The 20,242-nt window shown below is 40.8% G+C and overlaps 1 protein-coding gene across 1 annotated transcript in view; it reads right to left on the bottom strand.

Annotated features, from left to right (window-relative positions):
- DTNBP1 (dystrobrevin binding protein 1) overlaps positions 1 to 20,242 on the bottom strand; it is a 132,202-nt gene that overhangs the window by 85,477 nt on the left and 26,483 nt on the right. Inside the window, exons 5-6 of the mRNA XM_030314810.2 lie at positions 13,536 to 13,668; positions 2,182 to 2,314 (exon numbers count right to left, since the gene is read on the bottom strand). Of these exons, the coding sequence (XP_030170670.1) occupies positions 2,182 to 2,314; positions 13,536 to 13,668 (266 nt within the window). The remainder of the gene's footprint in view (positions 1 to 2,181; positions 2,315 to 13,535; positions 13,669 to 20,242) is intronic.

Here is a 20,242-nt window from a genome sequence, read left to right as displayed (position 1 = left end):
AATCCGAAGCAGGCTCCAGGCTCTGAGCTGTCAGCACAGAGCCAGACGCGGGGCTCAAACCCACAAACTGTGAGATCATGACCTGAGCCAAAGCCGGACGCTCAACCGACTGAGCCACCCAGGCGCCCCTGCTCTATTGTTCTTGAGGGAAAGTTCTTCATCTCTCCTGCCCCAGTGCTTCAGTCTGAAACCCCCTGGGTCCCAGTACTCACCCACTCCTTCCAAAGTCACTTCTCTGACAAGGACTCCATACTCAATGCTGCCACCTACACTCTGGTAATCTATGTAGGCAAATGCAATTTACAGAAAGCACCTCCAGAAAAATTCATACACTTACAAACTTCTGCAAACAATTTTATTCACAGCCCCCCCTGGAGCTCCTTTTGAAGCCCTTCCATTTAGAGCTTGCACACAACCCAATCCCACCTCCTCCTGGTTGTCTCTCAAAAGGTCTCTCCCTGAAGTGCGCATATCAGAATCACCTGGAATGCTTGTCTACAGCAAAACCGCTGGAATTTCCTTTGGCACTGGGACGGTCCAATGATGGAGTCCAGGAGTCTCCATGTTAAACACCACCCAGGTGATCCTTATGGTTCAGTAACACTTAAGACCCATCCCTAGGATGGAACACAAGGACCTGACTGAAAATTTCTGAATACTCAGTTTTCATCTCTGCTCTATCCCTCGGCATTATTCTAGAAAACCATGACATCAGTGTGATAATCTACAGTACCTATATATCAGCTTCCCCTTCTTACTTCCTGCACTCCAGTGAACAGCACTTGCTGTGGGTGTCAACAACACCCTCCTCCTATAATCACCACACCCTAGATCCAGAACTACTCAATTTATCAATAACCTTTTAAGTGTTTTTTTTAATGTTTGTTTATTTTTGAGAGAGACAGAGACAGGATACGAGTGGGTTAGAGGCACAGAGAGAGACACAAAATCCGAAGCAGGCTCCAGGCTCCGAGCTGTTAGCACAGAGCCCAATGCGGGGCTCGAACTCACGAGCTATGAGATCGTGACCTGAGCCGAAGTCGGACGCTCAACCGACTGAGCCACCCAGGCACCCCTCAATTTATCAATAATCTTAAAATCAATAGGGTGCTCCGCCTAACCCATCTTTCTCCCTTTCCCTCTATGTCTGCTCTTCGACCTAAGCCTGACTCCAACCCCATGACTTCTGTCTCCCTGCACCTATCACAAACCCCCTCAAAGCTCCACTCCTTGCTCTGCACAGGGCAGACGGCGGACTGTCTCGGGCACTCTTGTCGGCTACCGTGGACTGCCCGTGGACCTTCCAACACTATCCCAGGTGGCACTGCGTGGGACGCTGTAGCTGGTTCCACAAGCTGTCACCCTGGGGCTTCTCTCCTGCATCTAGTTCACATCAGCCCAATGACAACAATCCTGATTATAACTAATACTTACAGAGCACTTTCTGCACTTGATAACTACTACCTCATTTAATCCTCACAAGAACCCAATGAAGCTGGTATATTATTATCCTCACTACAAGCTGGTGACATCGAGGCTAAGAGATCAAATAACTTGCTTCAGGTCTCACAGCCAGAATGTGACAAAGCAGAGATTCAAACCCAACGAATCTCCTTCCACAGCCCGGGCTCTGATTCCTTTTCTTCCTGCTCTAATAATAAAGGAGGAGAAAAGAAAGAAAAGGAAAAAGGCAGTTCCAGATATGCCACTGGGAGAAAATGAGGTCAGGGCTCCTGCTTTCTGGGAAAGCTTTGCTTGTTGCCCTGCTCCCCTCTCATTTTTTAATTTTGTTAACGTTTACTTATTATTTTTGAGGGGGCGAGGGGCAGAGAGAGGGGAGACAGAGGATCTGAGGCAGGCTCCACACAACGTCAGAGCAGAACCTGACGCGGGGCTCGAACTCAAGAACCCATGAGATTGTGACCTGAGGCGAAATCAAGAGTTGGCCACTTAACCGACTGAGCCACCCAGGCGACCCAATTATCCTCTCCTTAGCTTTCTAGAGCCCATCTCCATAAAATGGCAACAGACAGGGGTACCAAAATTCATATGTATGTATATGTCATGTTCTGGAAAGCTTATTAATGAGCTTTACAAGTTGCGACCTTTGTCTTTCATCAGCCCAAACTTACAAAGAACAGCACGTAAAATGAATACTGTTGACCAATTTTGTAAACTCACCTCTTCTTTTTCTTGTAATTTTCCAATTGTTGGGACTGCATATGTTTGTATCTTTCTAATTCACACTGTCCACATAAATTCTCCAGATTCAGCAGGTGGTCTTCTACTTCCTCAAAGCTAGCCTCTAAATGAGCTGAAAGTACATAAGGTCCAAATAAAACAAAAACAAAAACAATCAGAATCCTCGATCATGGAGAAAAGAAAGAAAAAAATGTCCAAAAGTTAAAAGCTGAAATTGGTTTGCCTTTATTTAAGATTCTTTGTTAAGCTTTCTTGAAGCAAAATAAAACACACTGACCCACTTTAAAATACACTTCAAATTGTCTGGAGCTTCTTTTTAGATTTCATTTCCAAGACGTAATTTTCCAACACACTTTAAATACGCTATTAACCAGGATGAGGAGGCAACAGAGCATTGTGATTTATCTCATGTGATATCCTAATGATCCCATCTACCACATGTGAATAATCAATTTTCAAATGAGAATATGGCAAATTAGAATTAACACAAATTATACCAAGCGTGATTTAAAATTCGAGATTCTAAGTTACGTGAGCAGAGCACTTGTTTCGCCTTGGCAAATGATATACGTCAATCTTCACAAGTCACGGCAGAGAAGGGACAGGTGCTCAGTAAGCACAGGTCGTGGGTGGTGGGGAAGAGGCAGCTCTGCCCACCAGTCCACCGGTCTCTACTGTGCCTCTAAGGCCACAGAGCTCTCCGCTTCACCGGAACATGGAGATTATGCAGTCACATCCTTCATTTAAAAGATTCAAGACCAAAGTCTGCAGAAATTAATTCACCGCCTTGCACAAGGTCACCTAGCTACTGAAGGGCAGTTGGGAATCAGAACCGAGTCTCTCTTACACAACAGTCATTTTGAATTAACAGGGGACCAAGTGAACCAAGACTTCATAGCTGCCGAAGGGAGAATCCGGTTGTCTTCTCAGACAGCAGAGAAGTTTTAGACGTCAAAGATGTTAGAACCCAAACAGCACTGCGGCCACTTACCAAATACTACATGCGCCAGATCCTGGGATACAGAGATGAAAAAGACAGTCCTTGTGCCCCTCAAGCTTAAAGTAGAGGGGAGACATATTTCAGAGACAACATGGCCTGGCAGAGCGAGGCATGCGATGCTCGGGAAACTCAAAAGAGTGGCCTCTAACACAGACGACGAAGAGTGAGGGAAAGGTCCAGCAAGAGACTGACTCCCAAATCTGGAAGTCACAGCCGCCCAGTGGGGAAGGCAAGGGGCAGCAGACAAGGAGTAAGCTGGCTGTGCCGCTCTCCAGTTATAATTTCTGTGCATCGAATTCCTTCACGTAGCCACTAGACTTTGAGGACTTTCCAAATAAGCTTTGTTGGCGTCTGGGTTGGAAGCAAACTCCTCAAATTTCAACTTGCAGTTCTAGGTTTATTAGGATGCAAATTTTGGCCTGTTTGTGTCATTAATCTTTGATCCAAAGATCTGACTAAATATCTATGCTATCTATAAAACCTCCCTCTTCTATTTGGTAAGGCTTAGGGCTTAAAGACACGAATTTGGGGTGGAAAATAAAATGTTACTGAAAAGTACAAACGTGATGACAGTTTAGCACTCCTCTTCAAAGACATTTTAGGTACTGACTTATATTGATACACTGTCAAGCACTGGGAAGTCTGCAAAGGGCTGATGATAATGCAGTTCATAACAGTTTTGAATGTATCTTCAGGGGCTACAAAAGACTGTTAATATATATGATTATGGAAAGCCTTACCTCGAACAATATGCAAACTCTAAGTGTCAATCAATGAGGAATTGAATCTGAGATTTTCAATAATGATTTGAACAGTACATAGTGAATTTACGGGGGGAAAACAAGCAAAATAATGTTATTATATTCATTGCTGTTTAGATTATTTTCTGTTATTACACTAAATGGAAAAATTAATAGGAGCCTTAGTGTCAGAGCTGGTACTACTGGCCCTGAAGAAGCAATATTCAGCTCATTCTGTTATAACCAGCTTGACAGGGTCTTAAAAGGGGATCATAGCTAATAGGATTATTTAAACGGCTATTTCACTTTGATTAGTGAGAAGAACTAGAATAATTAAATTTAATATGGAATCCATTTAACTCTAAGCTACTCGGTTCCTACAGCATCGTGCACGTTACCTTGTCATCCTTAGCTTATAGGGGACTGGTCAGGAGTAGGGCTTTGAAGCATAGCTTGGAAACCCAGCTCTGCTCCTGACGGATGAGGGGAGACATCTCATCAGTGAAAAAAGGGCTAACAACTCACATCTTGCAAAGATGTCAAAAGGGTCCAGGGGGGTAAAGTATATAAATACTGTATACTTACAGATAAATATAAATACAAAGTATACCTAACTTAGCATTTGACAGTAAGTAATTTAAAACTGACTATAAAAAATGCAGGGAAAAAAATGTATAAAAATTAGCTAAGTTTTGCAAAGGTCATTTAAAACTAGTAATTTTGTAGACCAGTAATGATCATGTTGTAAACACCTATGGATCTAAAAGACCCCCCCCCCCCCAAAAATCAATAAGTTTCATTTTTTTCTAGCAAACTTAAATACCTATAAATTATACTCTAAACCGTGTTGTTAGACTTAAGATCCCTTTTAAGTGAGGAGGACTGAATTTCAAATGATTTTGCTAAAAAGAAAATAAGTAATGGAAGCAATAATTATTCTATATTTGAAGATATATATATACACATATGTGTGTGTGTGTGTATATATAATTTTGGAGGGGAGGGGGGACAGCTGGCAATTTCTATTTAGAGTCTAGCTCTGTTGGTTGGCTATAGAGCTAATGAGGCTGGGAACTTGAATGAAATGATTTGATTCCCAGGCAGGCCAATTAATTTCTCATGGAGAGAAATTCTCTTCTAGATACATATGAAACTTACCACCCCAGATCATACTTGGTTTAATAAAATAGCCACCAAGTGAAACATGTGACTGATTTAGTACCAACCTGGAACTACTATATAAGAAACAAACAAACCATATGTCCTTCCTAATTGGATGACAGCATCCTGTCGTTATGTTTCTGAATGGCAAATCTAGATCTAGAATACTTGGGAGACTCGGGGGCCATTTTATTGCTACCATCAAATCCATATTTATGTTCTCTCCTTTGGAAAGTTAAAGGCTCCCGAGCACTTTAAGAATCCAGTTTAACTCCTTAACTTAGTACCCGGAAATCTATAACCCCACCCCTCCCAGGGCCACAACCTACTTTTCCAGTCTCACCACTTCTTACCTTCAGGACCACTCATCACTCCAAGATGAGTCGTTCATATTCCTGTCTCGCTGACTCCACCTGTCCCCCTGAGATGCCTCTGCTTGTCTCTACTGCCCAACCTCGTGCTCCCCTTGCAGGCTGGGGGGTCCGGGGCGGGGGACGGGGGTGGTGCTACTCCTCCTCTGGGCTGCAGGGCTCTCTCTTCCTCTGAGCTTCCACACATCTTTGACCCTTACACAGAGCTTATGTTTTGATATTATACAACCATTTGTGTACTAACCTCTCTCTCAGGAAACAGTGAGGGCCTTATGGGTAATAATTATATGTTTGTATCTTTGTATCCCCTAATACAAAGGATATAAACCAAATTCAACTAAGAATGATTCTATCCCACCAAAACATAAAATAATAACCAAAAAAGCAAATGCATGATTCATGTTCCTCTAACTTAAATATTAGAGGGCTATGCTAAATTTTGTAAAAAGAATAAATTAAACACGGGCAGAGTACTTAGAAAACATTAGACAACACGATGACACTTTGTCATCAGTATGTCACATAAGGCCCAAATCAGTGAGCTACAACAGTAGAAGCAATGGGAATTTTCCATTTTAATTCTTAACAGGCTTGAAATCAGTAATCAAACATAGATCCACTGTACTGACAAAAATCAATTAAAAACTTAAAAAAAAAAAACCCTTTAAGTGATAATGACAAGCATATACAGGATGATGTCCTCTGAATATCGTATACTACACCTAAATGGCAGAAGCTGAACGCCCCTGTCACAGCCTTCTCATTTCCCATTACGAAATGAATCACATAGAGAACGTGTGTACATAAAAACACAAGCAGGCCTCCACAGACACAAACGTACCTCGACAAGAAGCTCAGATTTGACCGTTTTGCTCACTGTAACAACAGCATATGTCTCACTTAGTGATCAGTGGAAAAGATAGGTGGAGTTTTATTGTGAAAAGCCACGTGGGAATGCCTGACAGCTGTGCAGGAAAGAGCTTCACAAATCTTTGTGGGGAGATGGTCCCAGAGGAAGAGCGATTCTCTTTGGAATTTTTCTTTGTGCCATTTGTCTCAAATACGTATTATCTGCAGCAGAACCACTGATATACAAAGAATGGGCTGGCACACTAAAATGATTTCATACTTAGTGATTACTTTTCTAACACACTAATTAGCCTCAAGGAAGAAAGAAATCTTCTTTGGTTGCAAACCCAGAGGTCACAGAGGCCAGGTACTAAAAGACTTGAAAGATTCTTCAAATGCTTCCATTACTCTTTTATGTACTAAGATAATACGGCAGTGACAGTATGGTAACGAGGAACTTTAAAAAGTGCGTTAATTTGCAAAAGCCATTATGGAACAAACGAGGTCTCTGTAGTACATGAAAAGGTGTCTGAAGAGAGTTAATATGCCTCTTGATCGGTCTAATCTCAGAAATAACCTGAACAATAAAATAATCTAGTTCACGGAACACTTGCAGCTGTGGCAGTCTCCCTGCCAGACGCCCTCTCAACTTGTAAAAAGAAAGCAAAACAACGTTATCAGGTTAGGTCGGAGCAAAAGAAAGACAGAAGCTCAGTATATGGCTGTCACTCTCTTACAGCACTTTGTTATCGAAGAATTCACAAATTCTTCTGGATGACGAGAACAGTCTTTTCAAAGTAGGTCACTGAAAATAAACTAAGCAACAGTGAAAACTCAGACGAGCCCTTAACATTTTAAACTTCAATAAAGGAATAGGGTTAGGCTTCCCTCTAGTGGAAGTTCAAGAGAAGTCAACAAATACTTTTCAAACATTTTACCAGTTTTAGGATAAAAGGCATGCTGTGGTTATTTCAGAAGAAGAACGTGTACAGAATCTGGCTGACAACATTCCATTTGTCTCCTTATACACGATCTCTCAATGTTCAGAATGCTACCCTGTTCATCAACACATTTCATGCTGTGACTGCATTCTACACAGTTTTACAAGACAAGCTAAATTGCATAATATCTATCCAAACCCTTCTGTCAAAGAACAGGGATTTTGTAAATTCAAAGGCTAGAGAGAGACTTCCCCTAGAACATCAGTATCTTTTCTTTTTTAATGTTTATTTGTTTATTTAGAGAGAGAAAGCACGAGCAGGGTAGGGACGGGGGGCGGGGGGCGGAGAGAGAATCCCAAGCAGGCTCTGTGCTATCAGCACACAGACCAACTCAGGGCTTGATCCCATGAGCCATGAGATCACGGCCTGATCCAAAATCAAGAGTTGGACGCTTAGCCGACTAAGCCACCCAGGCGCCCCTAGAAAGTCAGCATCTCGATGGGGGGCACCCAGTGTTGGTCAGTGCTGTATTCCCAGAGCCTACAAAGAGCCCATGGCTCACAGTAGAAGCCACATTGGTGCTAAGCATGGAGTGGAGTGCTATATTTACACGTGTCATCTCATTCAACCCTCCGACTGCCCTCAGAGGCAGGTACTCTCATTCTCTTTCTGCAGACAAAGAAGCAAGCTTGGAGCAGCCAAGAAACCTGCATGGGTCTCACAGGAAGTTGCGAAACTGGGATCCAAACCTAGGTCTGAGACTAGTCCACAGCCGTTATTTTCCAGTTCCCAGTATTTATCATTTCCTTTTTAAATGACAAACTACCACTAATTATCTATTACACAGGCTTATGTAAGATGAAGGGATCACAATCCATTTGAAAAAAGAAAAAAATGAAGGAATTATCCGTTCTCACTTCACAATTCCCAAGGGATCATGTAATCCGAAGTCGTATGTATTAAGCAATAGGATACGGGAGCTAAAAGCATCATCAAAGGTTCAAATCTCTTCCATCATGTAAATCTGTTACTCTGTAATAAGCATCTCTAGATGCCCTAGAAAGCAAAGCAAGACTAAAAGCGCTGTGTGGCCTGGAAGATGGAGGGACTGATTGGATGTGATGTTAGATCTGACAGCAACAAAGCACAAGGTTCAAAGAAGTTAGGGGAATCCTGTGACTGTATACAGGTCAGTTAGTCCCTCTTAGTTTTTCAAACTTTTTTACTATTGCTTAACTATTTAAGCTTTGTAACATATCAAAGTGTTCAGGTGGTAAGAGAGATTTTACTTTTTTGAGGCTACCAAAAAATAAAAGAATCCAGTAACATATGAGCAAACATTTACAGCAGTGTTTCCAATATCTAAGAATGATACATAAACTCCTTAAAATGACTTCATAAAATACCTTAATGATCTAGATACATGTTTACACGACTCTGCCCACCAAATCTGGCTTTAAGATATTTTCCTATTGTAAAGAGTATCAGCACCCATTCCAAGAAGTTTAAGTTACTTATCTAAAAGTCTCAATTTCAAAACACTCTCTGTGGCCAACAATTCTAGGCCAACAAATACTAGGCCTCTGAACTCCCAGATTTGACCAGCTATCTGTGCCACAGTTAGTCGTTCATTACTAAGGATCAATATCAGACAAAAAACTGCAATATAGTAAAAACCAAAGACAGCATGCTTCAAATGCTAATGGTAATTCAGACTAGCAGTATGTATAAAAACCAACCAGCCAGACTTCAGAGGTATCTTCTTTTTAAAAAATTTTTAAGGTTTATTTATGTTTGAGACAGAGAGAGACAGAGCATGAACGGGGAAGGTCAGAGAGAGAGGGAGACACAGACTCTGAAGCAGGCTCCAGGCTCCGAGCTGTCAGCACAGAGCCCGACGCGTGGCTCGAACTCACAAACTGTGAGATCATGACCTGAGCCGAAGTTGGTCGCTCAACCGACTGAGCCACCCAGGTGCCCCCAGAGGTATCTTCTAAGCAAACAGAATTCCCTCTTCAAGAAGACCTCAAGGCAAGCACCGCGTGTTTTATTGAGCTTCACTTTGTTGTGCTTTGCAGGTACTGTGCTTTTTTACAAACTCAAAGTCTGTGGCAACCCTGCTTTAAGCAAGTTTACTGGTGCTAATTTTCCAACTGCATTTGCTCACTTCATGTGTTCATGTCACATTTTGGCACTTCTTGTCATATTTCAAACTTTTTTATGATTATTGTGGGTGATCTGTGATCAGTAATCTTCGATGTTACTATTGTCATTGTTCTGGGATGCCACGAACCACACCCATGATGACGGCGCACCTAATTGAACTGACAAATGTCGTGTGTGTTTTGACTGTTCCACCAACCGGCCAATCCCCTATCTCTCCCCCTCCCTTGGAGCCTCCCTATTCCCTGAGAAACAATACTGAAATGAGGCCAATTAGTAACTGCACAATGGCCTCCAAGCGTTTCAGTGAAAGGAAAGACTCACACATCTCTCTTTAAATCAAAAGCTACAGGTCATGATCTCGCAGTCTGTGGGTTCAAGCCCCGCATCAGGCTCTGGGCTGACAGCTCAGAGCCTGGAGCCTGCTTCGGATTCCGTGTCTCCCTCTCTCTCTGCCCCTCCCTGCCCCTCCCCCGTTGCTCTCTGTCTCTGTGTCTCAAAAATGAATAAACATTAAAGAAAAAAAAATTTTTTTTTTTAAAAGCTAGAAATGATTACGCTGAGTGAAGATGGCATGCCAAAAGCTGAGACAGGCTGAAAGCTAGGCCTCTTGCACGAAGCAGTCAGCCAAGTTGTGAATGCAAAGAAAAAGTTCTCAAAGGAAATGAACAGTGCTACCCTAATGAACCCATGAACGACAAAAAAGTCAAACGGTCTTATTGCCCACATGGAGAAAGTTTTAGTGGTCTGGACAGATCGAATCAGCCACAGCACGCCTTAAGCCAAAGCCTAATTCAGAACCAGGCGCTGACTCTCTTCAGGTCTATGAAGGCTGAGAGAGGTGAGGAAGCTGCAGAAGGAACATCTGACGCCGGCAGAGGTTGGTTCATGAGGTTTAAGGAAAGCAGTCGTCTCCACTACACAAAAGAGCAAAGTGAACCAGATAGTGCTGACTGGAAGCTCAGGAAGTTCTCCAGAAGGTCCAACTAAGGTAGTTAATGAAGGTGGCTACACTAACCAACAGATTTTCAGTGTAGACAAAACAGCCTTCAATTGGAAGATGCTGCCATCTAGGACTTTCAGAGCTGGACAGAAGTCAATGCCCGGCTTCAAAGCACAGGCTGACTCTCTTGTTAGGGGTAATGCAGCTGCTGACTCTAAGCTGAAGCCAGTCCGCAGCAAAACTCCTAGGGCCCTTAAGAATTATGCTAGATCTACTCTGCCTGGGCTCTCTAAAGGGAACAATAAAGCCTGGATGACAGCAAATCTGTTTACCACATGGTTTGCTGAACATTTTAAGCCCCCTGTGGAGACTACTGCTCAGGAAAAAAAGATTCCTTTCAAAATATTACTGCTCACTGACCATGTACCTGGTCACCCAAGAGCTCAGATGGAGGTGGACTAGGGGATTAGTGTTGTTTTCATGCTGCTGACACAACACCCATTCTGCAGCCCATGGATCAAGGAGCCATTGTGGCCTTCAAGTCTTAGTATTTAAGGAATCCATTTCACAAGGCTGTAGCTGCCATAGATAGTGATTCCTCTGATGGACCTGGGCAAAGCAAATTGGAAATCTTCAACAAAGAAGTCACCCTTCCAGGTTCCACTAAGAACATTCATGATTCATAGGAAGAGGTCAAAATATCAACATGAACAAGAGTTTGGAAGAAAGTAACTCCAACCCCGATGGAAGACTTGGAGCAGTTCAAGCCATCTGTATGGGAAGTAACTGCAGATGTGGGAGAAAAAGCAAGAGAACTGAAATTAGCAGTGGAACCTGAAGACGGGACTGAATGGCCGCCACCTCGATAAAACCTGATGAGGAGATGCTTCTTATGGATGAGCAACGAAAGCTGTTTCTCGAGCTGGAATCTACTCCCGGGGACGATGCTGGGAAGACTGTCGAAAGGACAACAGAAGATGTAGAATGTCACATAAACCTAGCTGATCAAGCAGCGGCAGGGTCTGAGCGGACGGACTCCAGTTCTGAAAGAAGTTCTATTGTGGGTGAAAGGCTATCAAACGGCATCACCTGCTACAGAGAAATCATTCATGAAAGGAAGAGCCAATCAATGCCGCAAACCTCATTACTGTCTTATTTTAAGAACTTGCCACAGCCACCCCACCTTCAGCAGGCACCAACCTGACCATCAACATGGAGGCAAGAGCCACCAGAAAGATTATGACTCACTTAAAGCCCAGGTGATGGTTGGCGTATTTTAGCAAAAGTATTTTTTAATTAAAGTACGTACGCTATTTTTTTAGACATGAGGCTATTTCACACTTAATAGACTATAGTGTAGTGTAAAACAACTTTTATATACACTGAGAAACCAAAAAATTCATTTGGCTCATTTTATTACAATATTTGCTTTATTGCAGTGGTCTGGAACCAAACCCACAATGTCTGAGGTATGTCTGTATATTCTATTTTAAGAAAGACGCCTGTAAACTGCATTTCCCAAGCAGAATTAACTACAAGAATAATTAGAATTGCAGCAAAATGCATTTAATCAGGAAAGTGCTATCGAACAAAGAACATCTATAAACAGAATGTACTCCCAGCTAGGAAAAAAAGAAGGAAGGTTATCCTATCTGCAAAGACATACACACAAGCAATATACAGCAAATGACTCTGTTAGATACAGGAAGATAAGCCAAAAGAAAGAGGCTAAGAAGAAAATTCCAAATATCTTGGAGACTATTTCTATAGTCAGCCATCAAAGGCCGGACAAGGATCATTACTATCCCCACAAGAGGGAAGTCAGGCAGAGGGCAACCACAGCTATTTGACATTTCTCTTAAGACCCAGAATTGCTTTTTCATGCCCTGCCTTCGGAAATCACAAAACACCACCACCAGAAGAGCTCTGTAACAGCCAGAGACTTAAGAATAGTCAGTCCAAGAGGCTACTGACAGCTTCCAAACTGTCATCCCCACTGAGGGCGTCATCGCTGTGACGGGGATCCTGCATCCACATCTCATTGAACTGCGTGACCCTGAGTGAGCCAGAGTCTCTCCAAGTCTTACTTTCCTTAGCTGTCAAATGGGATAATAATAGCTACTTTCAAAGGTTTCATGTAAGGATTAAAGATAATGTTTGTAAAGCACCTACCAATGTCTGACATATAACAGGTGCTATAAATGTTAGCTACGGTTACCAGCAACAACATTCTAAATACCATTCGGGTCCATTTTATCCACACACAAAAAACTGTTGTCAAATTTACTAATGATTTGCTTTGTAAATCATTTTTGTTTTGCTTAAGAAAAGAAAATACTGAAAAACAAGGAGAGATGATAGGGTATCCTCACCTTCTTACCTACAACACTGGATCAGGTTATTGCCCCAGGAAGTTGATCTCCCATGTAGATACCCCTACTCCTACATTTCACTAAGATCTTAAGCTTGGTTAGAAAACAGTGAGCCACAGTGTTATCCTAAAATGTGGCACTGGCAAAGAAAAAAGGCATTTTTTTAATTATAAACTCAAGAAATCAAGAATATGAGTGTAATTTATTACAATGAAAACTACAATATATGTATTTATAATTATAATTATATATATAATTATAAATATATACATATAAACTTCCACAAGGTATCAATTTAGCCAAACAGATACCCTCATTGAACTGGATTTCTTTCATCTCTCAAGTGTTCAAGGAGGGGGAAAAAACCTATTTGAAGATACGAAGCTCTAAGAAGACCTCATTTTTAAAGCAATGACTTTTAGAGGACATTCTACAACCAGAACAAGTCACTATAACCCCTTTTACTTTATACATTTATACTTTTAAACAGAGATCTGATGTCACACACAACCCTGAGTCACTCTAAGAATCAACAATTTATATTTCTTAGGCTGAACTGAGGCAGAAAAGGTTAGCATATATTTTAGAAATAACTTCTAGACTTTAAAACCATTTCCTGCCTAATCCTCAGTTAATCAGAACATGAAATTAACTATAACTCACTCTTTTCCAAACAAAATCATGTTGACCAAGACTGTAATGTATTCTTAGAAGGCATTGAATTCATATTGAGTCCTGTCCAAATTATTTTCATTCCTACAAGTCATGTACAGACACAAACGTTAACACTTACTCAGATTTGCTGCCATGGATTCTAAATCTGCTATTAGACCTGGAAGCTGCTGTAGCTGCTCCTGTAACTCGATGAGGCTCGTCTTCTTTTTCTCCCAGTGTGCAGAGAGCATAACCACCTCACTGTCCACCAGCTGCAACACAGAGGAGCAAGAGTAAAGCAAAACCCGATTTCAGGCACAAGGAAATGACAGCACAATGAGAGTTGCTCAACGTTAGCTTTAAAAACCCCTCTGCTGGTGTCCCACAACAGGACAACCTAAAGAAAACTGAAGTTGTTTTCTTTCTTAGAAAAGAACCAACTTAATATTCAGTGCAGAAAACCTCAAATTACTGTTGGTCTCCGTGCATCTTTACCCGGAGAAGAGAAAGTTCAGAAATGACCTCAGAAATCTCTTCTAAGTACACCCTACTTTTAAGTAAACTATGTATTTGAAAATCCAAATCTAGAAGGAAAATAAATCAAAAAACCAACACTAACAACCAAAAGGAAAACAAAAAACAACCCGAAACACAATTACCGGGTAATTATTTGCTTTACGAAAGGAATTTTTTTTAACAGAAAAGCTCCTTGATGCCTTTATAATATATAGGATTCACTTTACATTTAAAGAGGAACGTACTGCATAAAGTAAGGTCAACAGTACTTGTCTACGAAGGAATGACTGAGGCAAGTGATCAATTCCAGAAAAAGGAGAAAAGGATTTATGTCAACAAGGAATTCAGATGTGAAGAGCTCCTAATAGCATGGCAGTGACATACTAGACCGGCCTAAAAGAATTCTAACTTCTTTTACTGAGGACCGTGGAAAAAATGACAGTCATCAGTTTCTCCCAGACAATTTTGTTTTGGTCGTAACATGGTGGGAGAGAGAAGACTTAGGATAAGATTTAGAAGGATCAAGGAGAGGTCATCTTCTGAAAACATCACCAATGGTAAGCAAGCACTGTGAAAGAGACCACATTAGTACAGTAAATACAAAGACTGCAAATTCATTATCTAACAGAAAATGTATTTGAATTTTGTCTGAAAATCAGAGTTCACGGTTTAAAAAAAGATAATTTACACATCCCAAGATTAAGATTTTTCAGAAGTTAGAGCATGAATATACCAAATTGTTACTGAATCTCACTAAAGTAACAGAGAACTTTAGAGAAATAAAATATCAAAACTAGATGCAAAATTATTTGTACGTGGTGCTAGATTGCTTGGGTTTCGACATTTTAACATTCAAGAAATTCTCAACATGGAAACAAAAGAACTAAGCTCAGACAGAGAGGGTTAGAAGCTGCCTGGTTTCCTCACTCTGTCCCCAGGCTCGCACACCTCCCCCCTGCTTTTCAGCCCACACTGCAGTGAAGACCACATCATCTCTCCAGACTGAACTGGAGAGGTGACACCAAGCTTTACTCAAGCTGTACCACTCATTAATTTTGTTTACTTAAAAATGCCTATTGTCGGGGTGCCTGGGTGGCTCAGTCAGTTAAGCATCCGACTTCAGCTCAGGTCATAGTCTCACGGTTTGTGAGTTCAAGCCCCATGTCGGGCTCTGTGCTGACAGCTCAGAGCCTGAAGCCTGCTTTGGATTCTGTGTCTCCCTCTCTCTGTGCCTCTCCTCAGCTTGCACTCTCTCTCAAAAATAAATAAAACGTTAAAAAAAAATTTTTTTAAATGCCTACTGCCAGCCAGTTTTATAAAGATCCCTAAGAGGAGTCTAAGTAATGCTGAGCAATGTTAATATATATAGCCGTGATGCCAGACTAAGAGAACTGAGGCTTGAAACAAGGATCTGTGTTCATAAAATTTATCCATACAAACTTCTCCTGACCACTCCCTATTTGGGCTATGGGGACACAATGGTGAACGAAACAGAATAAATTCTGCCCACTTGATGCTTATGTCCTGGTAGCAGGTCTCCCAAATTCTTTTAGCTCCGGGTTTTAAACTCTAAAGAAGAAAAAATAATTCCTATATCACAGGCTGACTTGAGGATAAATAATATATTTTTCTAGGTATGTAGTGCATTATTATTTCTTTTTTTTTTTTTTACAAAGTCTGTTAAAGCTTAACTATCCTGGTTAATCAGGTGAATCTGAAAAATCTAGAATAATTTTTTGATATTAACCATGTCTTACTGAAAATTAAAGTGCAGCATAAATATTAAAACAACTACAATCTAGTTCTTGCCTTCCGGAAAACTGAAAATTATATTCTGAATATAGGACATGAGAAATAATATATATAATATAGAAAAAATATATCAGAATACACTAACATGCCATTTTAATTGGAAAGAATGAGAGACTGAACGGATTCAATAATTACGTAATAAAACTAAAACATTTTGAGCATTTTCTGTGTACCAGGCCCTGTGCTAAGCGATTTACATACATTATCTCGCTTAGAGCACACAGCAACCTTATAAACTAAGCACTATTATCACCTCTATTTTACAGAGGAGGAAACTGAGGCGTAATAAAGTTACGTCACTTTCCCAAGGGCCAGAGTGGACTGAGATCAATCCTATGGAATCTGACACTGAAGCTCATGTGCTTAATATTCTAGGGCTTGTGCTACAAGGCTGTATGAAAGGAAGAAGCGAAAATGCTGGCAAAAGAAAAGGTTCTAAAAAAACAATCAACTTGACTTCATGGTAAGAAATGATCACAAGAAGGCTAATTTTTCCACCTCTAAATAAACAGTTCTGAATAAAACCAGATCTACCACTAGGAAACCAAATTTAAGCAGGAAGACAAACCCACAGCTTCATTCCAAAATTCCTTCTGTTGGGTACTAAAGGCAGAATGAAGACACTGGAAGGAGAATGCCAACGAATGACAAGACAGCTAATAATAGTACCCAACTGTATATGAAACTCAATAGTTCAGCGCTTTGGGGGTACATAATTTCATGTGATTGCCAAACAACGTTGTTTGGTAAGCAGGATAGGTGGTATTATGCGTGCCATTTTATAGATGAGGAAACAAACAACAGAGAGACTTGGTTAGGTGCCCAAGGTCAAACGTGCTAGCGCAGAAACTAGGATTTCCAACACGCAGTTCGGTGAAACCACAGAAGAGAGCCACGCTGGACTGCAAAGACAGAGAAGCACGTCTAATTTAACCAGCTTACACTTCAAATTGTTAAACCATGAATCTTAAGGGTTCAATTTGAAGGCAAACAAGTATTTACAATAATAGGAATAAGAAAATAATGTACTGAGAGTCTGACTTTTAAAAACTGCCCTCAGAGTCTAACCCCTAACGTCATTATTAACTATTCATTTATATATTGCTAGAAAGAAAAAAAATTTAAGAACTTGTTGAAAAAGAAAAAAGGTGTAGAAAAACCTAGACAAACTACAACTGTTCATTTTCTAAGATACCATCTGAATTTTAAGACTATATAGTAAGAACTAGCTTTAAAATTTAAGATGAGTATAAAATAATGTGTCAGAAAAGACTGAATGGTTCCTAAGTGTATTTGCCCCAGCAGGTTGAAACTGTTTGGTTCAAGGCCACCAAAGATACATGAGCGACAGTCTGACAAAATAAACTCATCCTAGGTTAACACCATGCATATTATAGATAGACGTTTTAAATATTTACATATGTCTCAACAATACATCAGAGGAATTTAAGATAAATTTTCATTTTTTTAAAATGTTTTTAATGTTTCTTTATTTTTGAGTGAGAGAGAGGGAGGGAGGGAAGGAGGGAGGGAGGGGTAGAAAGAGGGAGACAGAGAATCCAAAGCAGGCTCCAGGCTCTGAGCTGTCATCACAAAACCCAACATGGGGCTCGAACCCATGAACCGTGAGATCATAACCTGAGCTGAAGTTGGATGCTTAACTGACTGAGCCGCCCAGGCGCCCCAGTAAACTTTCATCTTTAAAGCTGAGTACTGTATTTCGGAAAACAACAGAGGTACTTTTGATCAGATGTGGGTCTTACAATAACCCACATAAATTAAATTTATAAAATAAATTTATAAATTTATAAAATAAATTTAAGAACCTCAAATAGCATGAATTCAACAACGTATCTTACAGGAAATTCATTCTCCTATATATTTCATTATAAAACACTTTGTACAATCAAAAGAATTATTTGTTAAAGCTCCTCTACAGAATACAGTACTTGTTGAACACTGTGGGCCTCCCCATGCTGATTCACACAGATGCAGTAGTACACTAATCGTCCCTGCTGTGTGGTATTTGATTTTACGAATAACACTAGAATTTATTCTGTAGATGGGACTGTGTAACTGCCGAAAGTTCTGGAAAAGCTGCTCAAACATCCTGATACAAGTCTCCTGGTGCACATGTGTATGTCTCACAAATGAGTTACAGCTGCATCCAAGATAGTGCCCTCACCTCCCAGACAGGCTCAACGCGACCTGGGATGAGTAGCCACCTGCCCGGGCCTAGCCACCTCTGACTTCAAGGAGCCTCCTCTATTTCCTAGGTAATAAATGCAAAGCTGACATTATCAGAGGAAATATGTGCCATACCAATGTTCTCAGGGGAAAGCTTGAGCTGCAATGCTCTGGAAATATCCCCAGGAACAGAACTGCTCTTGGAGACGTATATGCAACTTCAACTCTTACTTAGTGCCAACTCATGCTTTCTAATGCAATCGTGGCAATGGATCTACACCCTCTAGTTCTAGTCGTTCCTCATCATGTTTCTTGCAAGGCAAGAAACCACACTGTCCTCTGCAAATAATGACCATCCACACAGACACTCGAGGCTTAAATTTTTGTTAATCTAATGAGTACAGATTTGTGGTTTCAATTTGTATTTCTCTGATTACTAATCAAATCCAAAACACATTTTCATGTTTACTGGCCACTCTTTTATTTTCTTCTGTAAAATGCCTGGTCATAGCTTTTGCTCACTTTTCTATTGGGTTATCGCCCTCTTTTTATTGGTTTGTTGTTCCTATTTTATGAACACTTGTCCTCTGTATTATGAATTGCTTCACTTTTTCATGGTGTTGTTTAATGAGTAGAACTTTTGATAAAAATTATTAGTATTTTTGGTTGGTACTTTTTATGCCTTCTTTAAGAAATCTTTCTTGGGGCGCATGGGTGGTTCAGTCAGTTAAGCATCCAACTCTTGATTTCAGCTTGGGTCATGATCTCGATTCATGGGACCAGGCCCCACGTTAGGCTCTGCACTGACAGCATGGAACCTGCTTGGGATTCTCTCTCTCTCCCTCTCTCTCTCTCTCTGCCCCTCCCCCACTGGTGCTCTCTCTCAAAGTAAATAAATGAACATTAAAAAGAAATCTTTCTCTACCCTGAGGTCTTAAAGGTTGTCCACTATTTTCCAAAAGATGTAATTTCTCTTTCACATTTAACTCTGATGGAGTCAAAATGTGAATAAAGGTCTTCAACTACTTTTACTCTGGAGGTTCTAGCCAGTATAAAAGATATGAAGAAATGGAAGTTGTACACATTAGGAGGGAAGCAACAAAACTTACCATCTACACAAAACAACTCCCAGGCCCACATACAAATTATTGGAAAAGCAGATTTAGCAAGATGGCTGAATATGGGATTGATATGCTGCGAGTCAAATAAATACTTCAGGTTTGGGGAAATTTATCAGGACAAAGAAGTTACTTTCTACAAAAACTTGCTAAATCATTTTACTTTAATTAGATGCTGAATTGTACTGAATCCCTGTGTTTAATTGTATGATATTATACAACTGGTCCGTTATATTTTCTGCATCTGATGGCCACGTATTTTTCTTAATATATTCACGCTGTCAGTTGCATTTATCAAATCTCTAATGTCTACCTTTTAATCCTGGAATAGACCTGGCGGGCAGGATTTTGGTTTTTACGCATTGTTGGGTCTGTCTGCCAACACAAGCATATGGTGTAGGATGTCCGCCAAAGAACGCCTTTTGTTGATCATCCAGCACTCACAGGACATCCACATGACAATACCAAGTTCTGGCTAATATTTACGTAGGAAAACTTTATATACCAGCTTGACCCCCACTTTAAAACAGTGTGCGAGAAGATGCCCAAATTGTATTTCAAACACAGCTGTTAGAATATCACAACCACGATACAGCATGAGGAGCACATCCACAAAGGAGGTGCATATTGCTGGCGCTGAGAGGCCGCACGACTGCACATAAGCAACGCTTTATTAACAGTCATGTTAAAAGTCTGGTAATCAATCGGAAAACTATGCTTTAAGCACTCTACATCCTAAAAGATTGCTCCAGGTATAGACATTTTGCTGGTTTTAAATATAGTTAAGCAAGCTGGTTGAGGGCTGTGGGTGACACGTCGTAACTTTTCCCATTTAGAATACGGGAAATAGGGGCGCCTGGGTGGTGTAGTCGGTTAAGCGTCCGACTTCAGCCAGGTCACGATCTCGCGGTCCGTGAGTTCGAGCCCCGCGTCGGGCTCTGGGCTGATGGCTCGGAGCCTGGAGCCTGTTTCCGATTCTGTGTCTCCCTCTCTCTCTGCCCCTCCCCCGTTCATGCTCTGTCTCTCTCTGTCCCAAAAATAAATAAATGTTAGAATATGGGAAATAGACTCCTTGTCAGAGCTTTTGCATGGAACATCTGACTTTCAGAAACTGAAGTTAAGCGAGAGATGAGGACTTTGTTCATAATTTTTATATCTATATCCATGAGTGAGACTGGACCTCAGTGTCACTTTCTCATACTTCCCTTGTTTG

Source organism: Lynx canadensis, chromosome B2, assembly GCF_007474595.2.
Source record: "Lynx canadensis isolate LIC74 chromosome B2, mLynCan4.pri.v2, whole genome shotgun sequence".
In the NCBI taxonomy this organism is placed as follows: Eukaryota; Metazoa; Chordata; class Mammalia; order Carnivora; family Felidae; genus Lynx; species Lynx canadensis.
The sequence above is the reverse complement of the archived record's forward strand: the minus strand, read 5'-3'. Positions and strand labels throughout refer to the sequence as shown.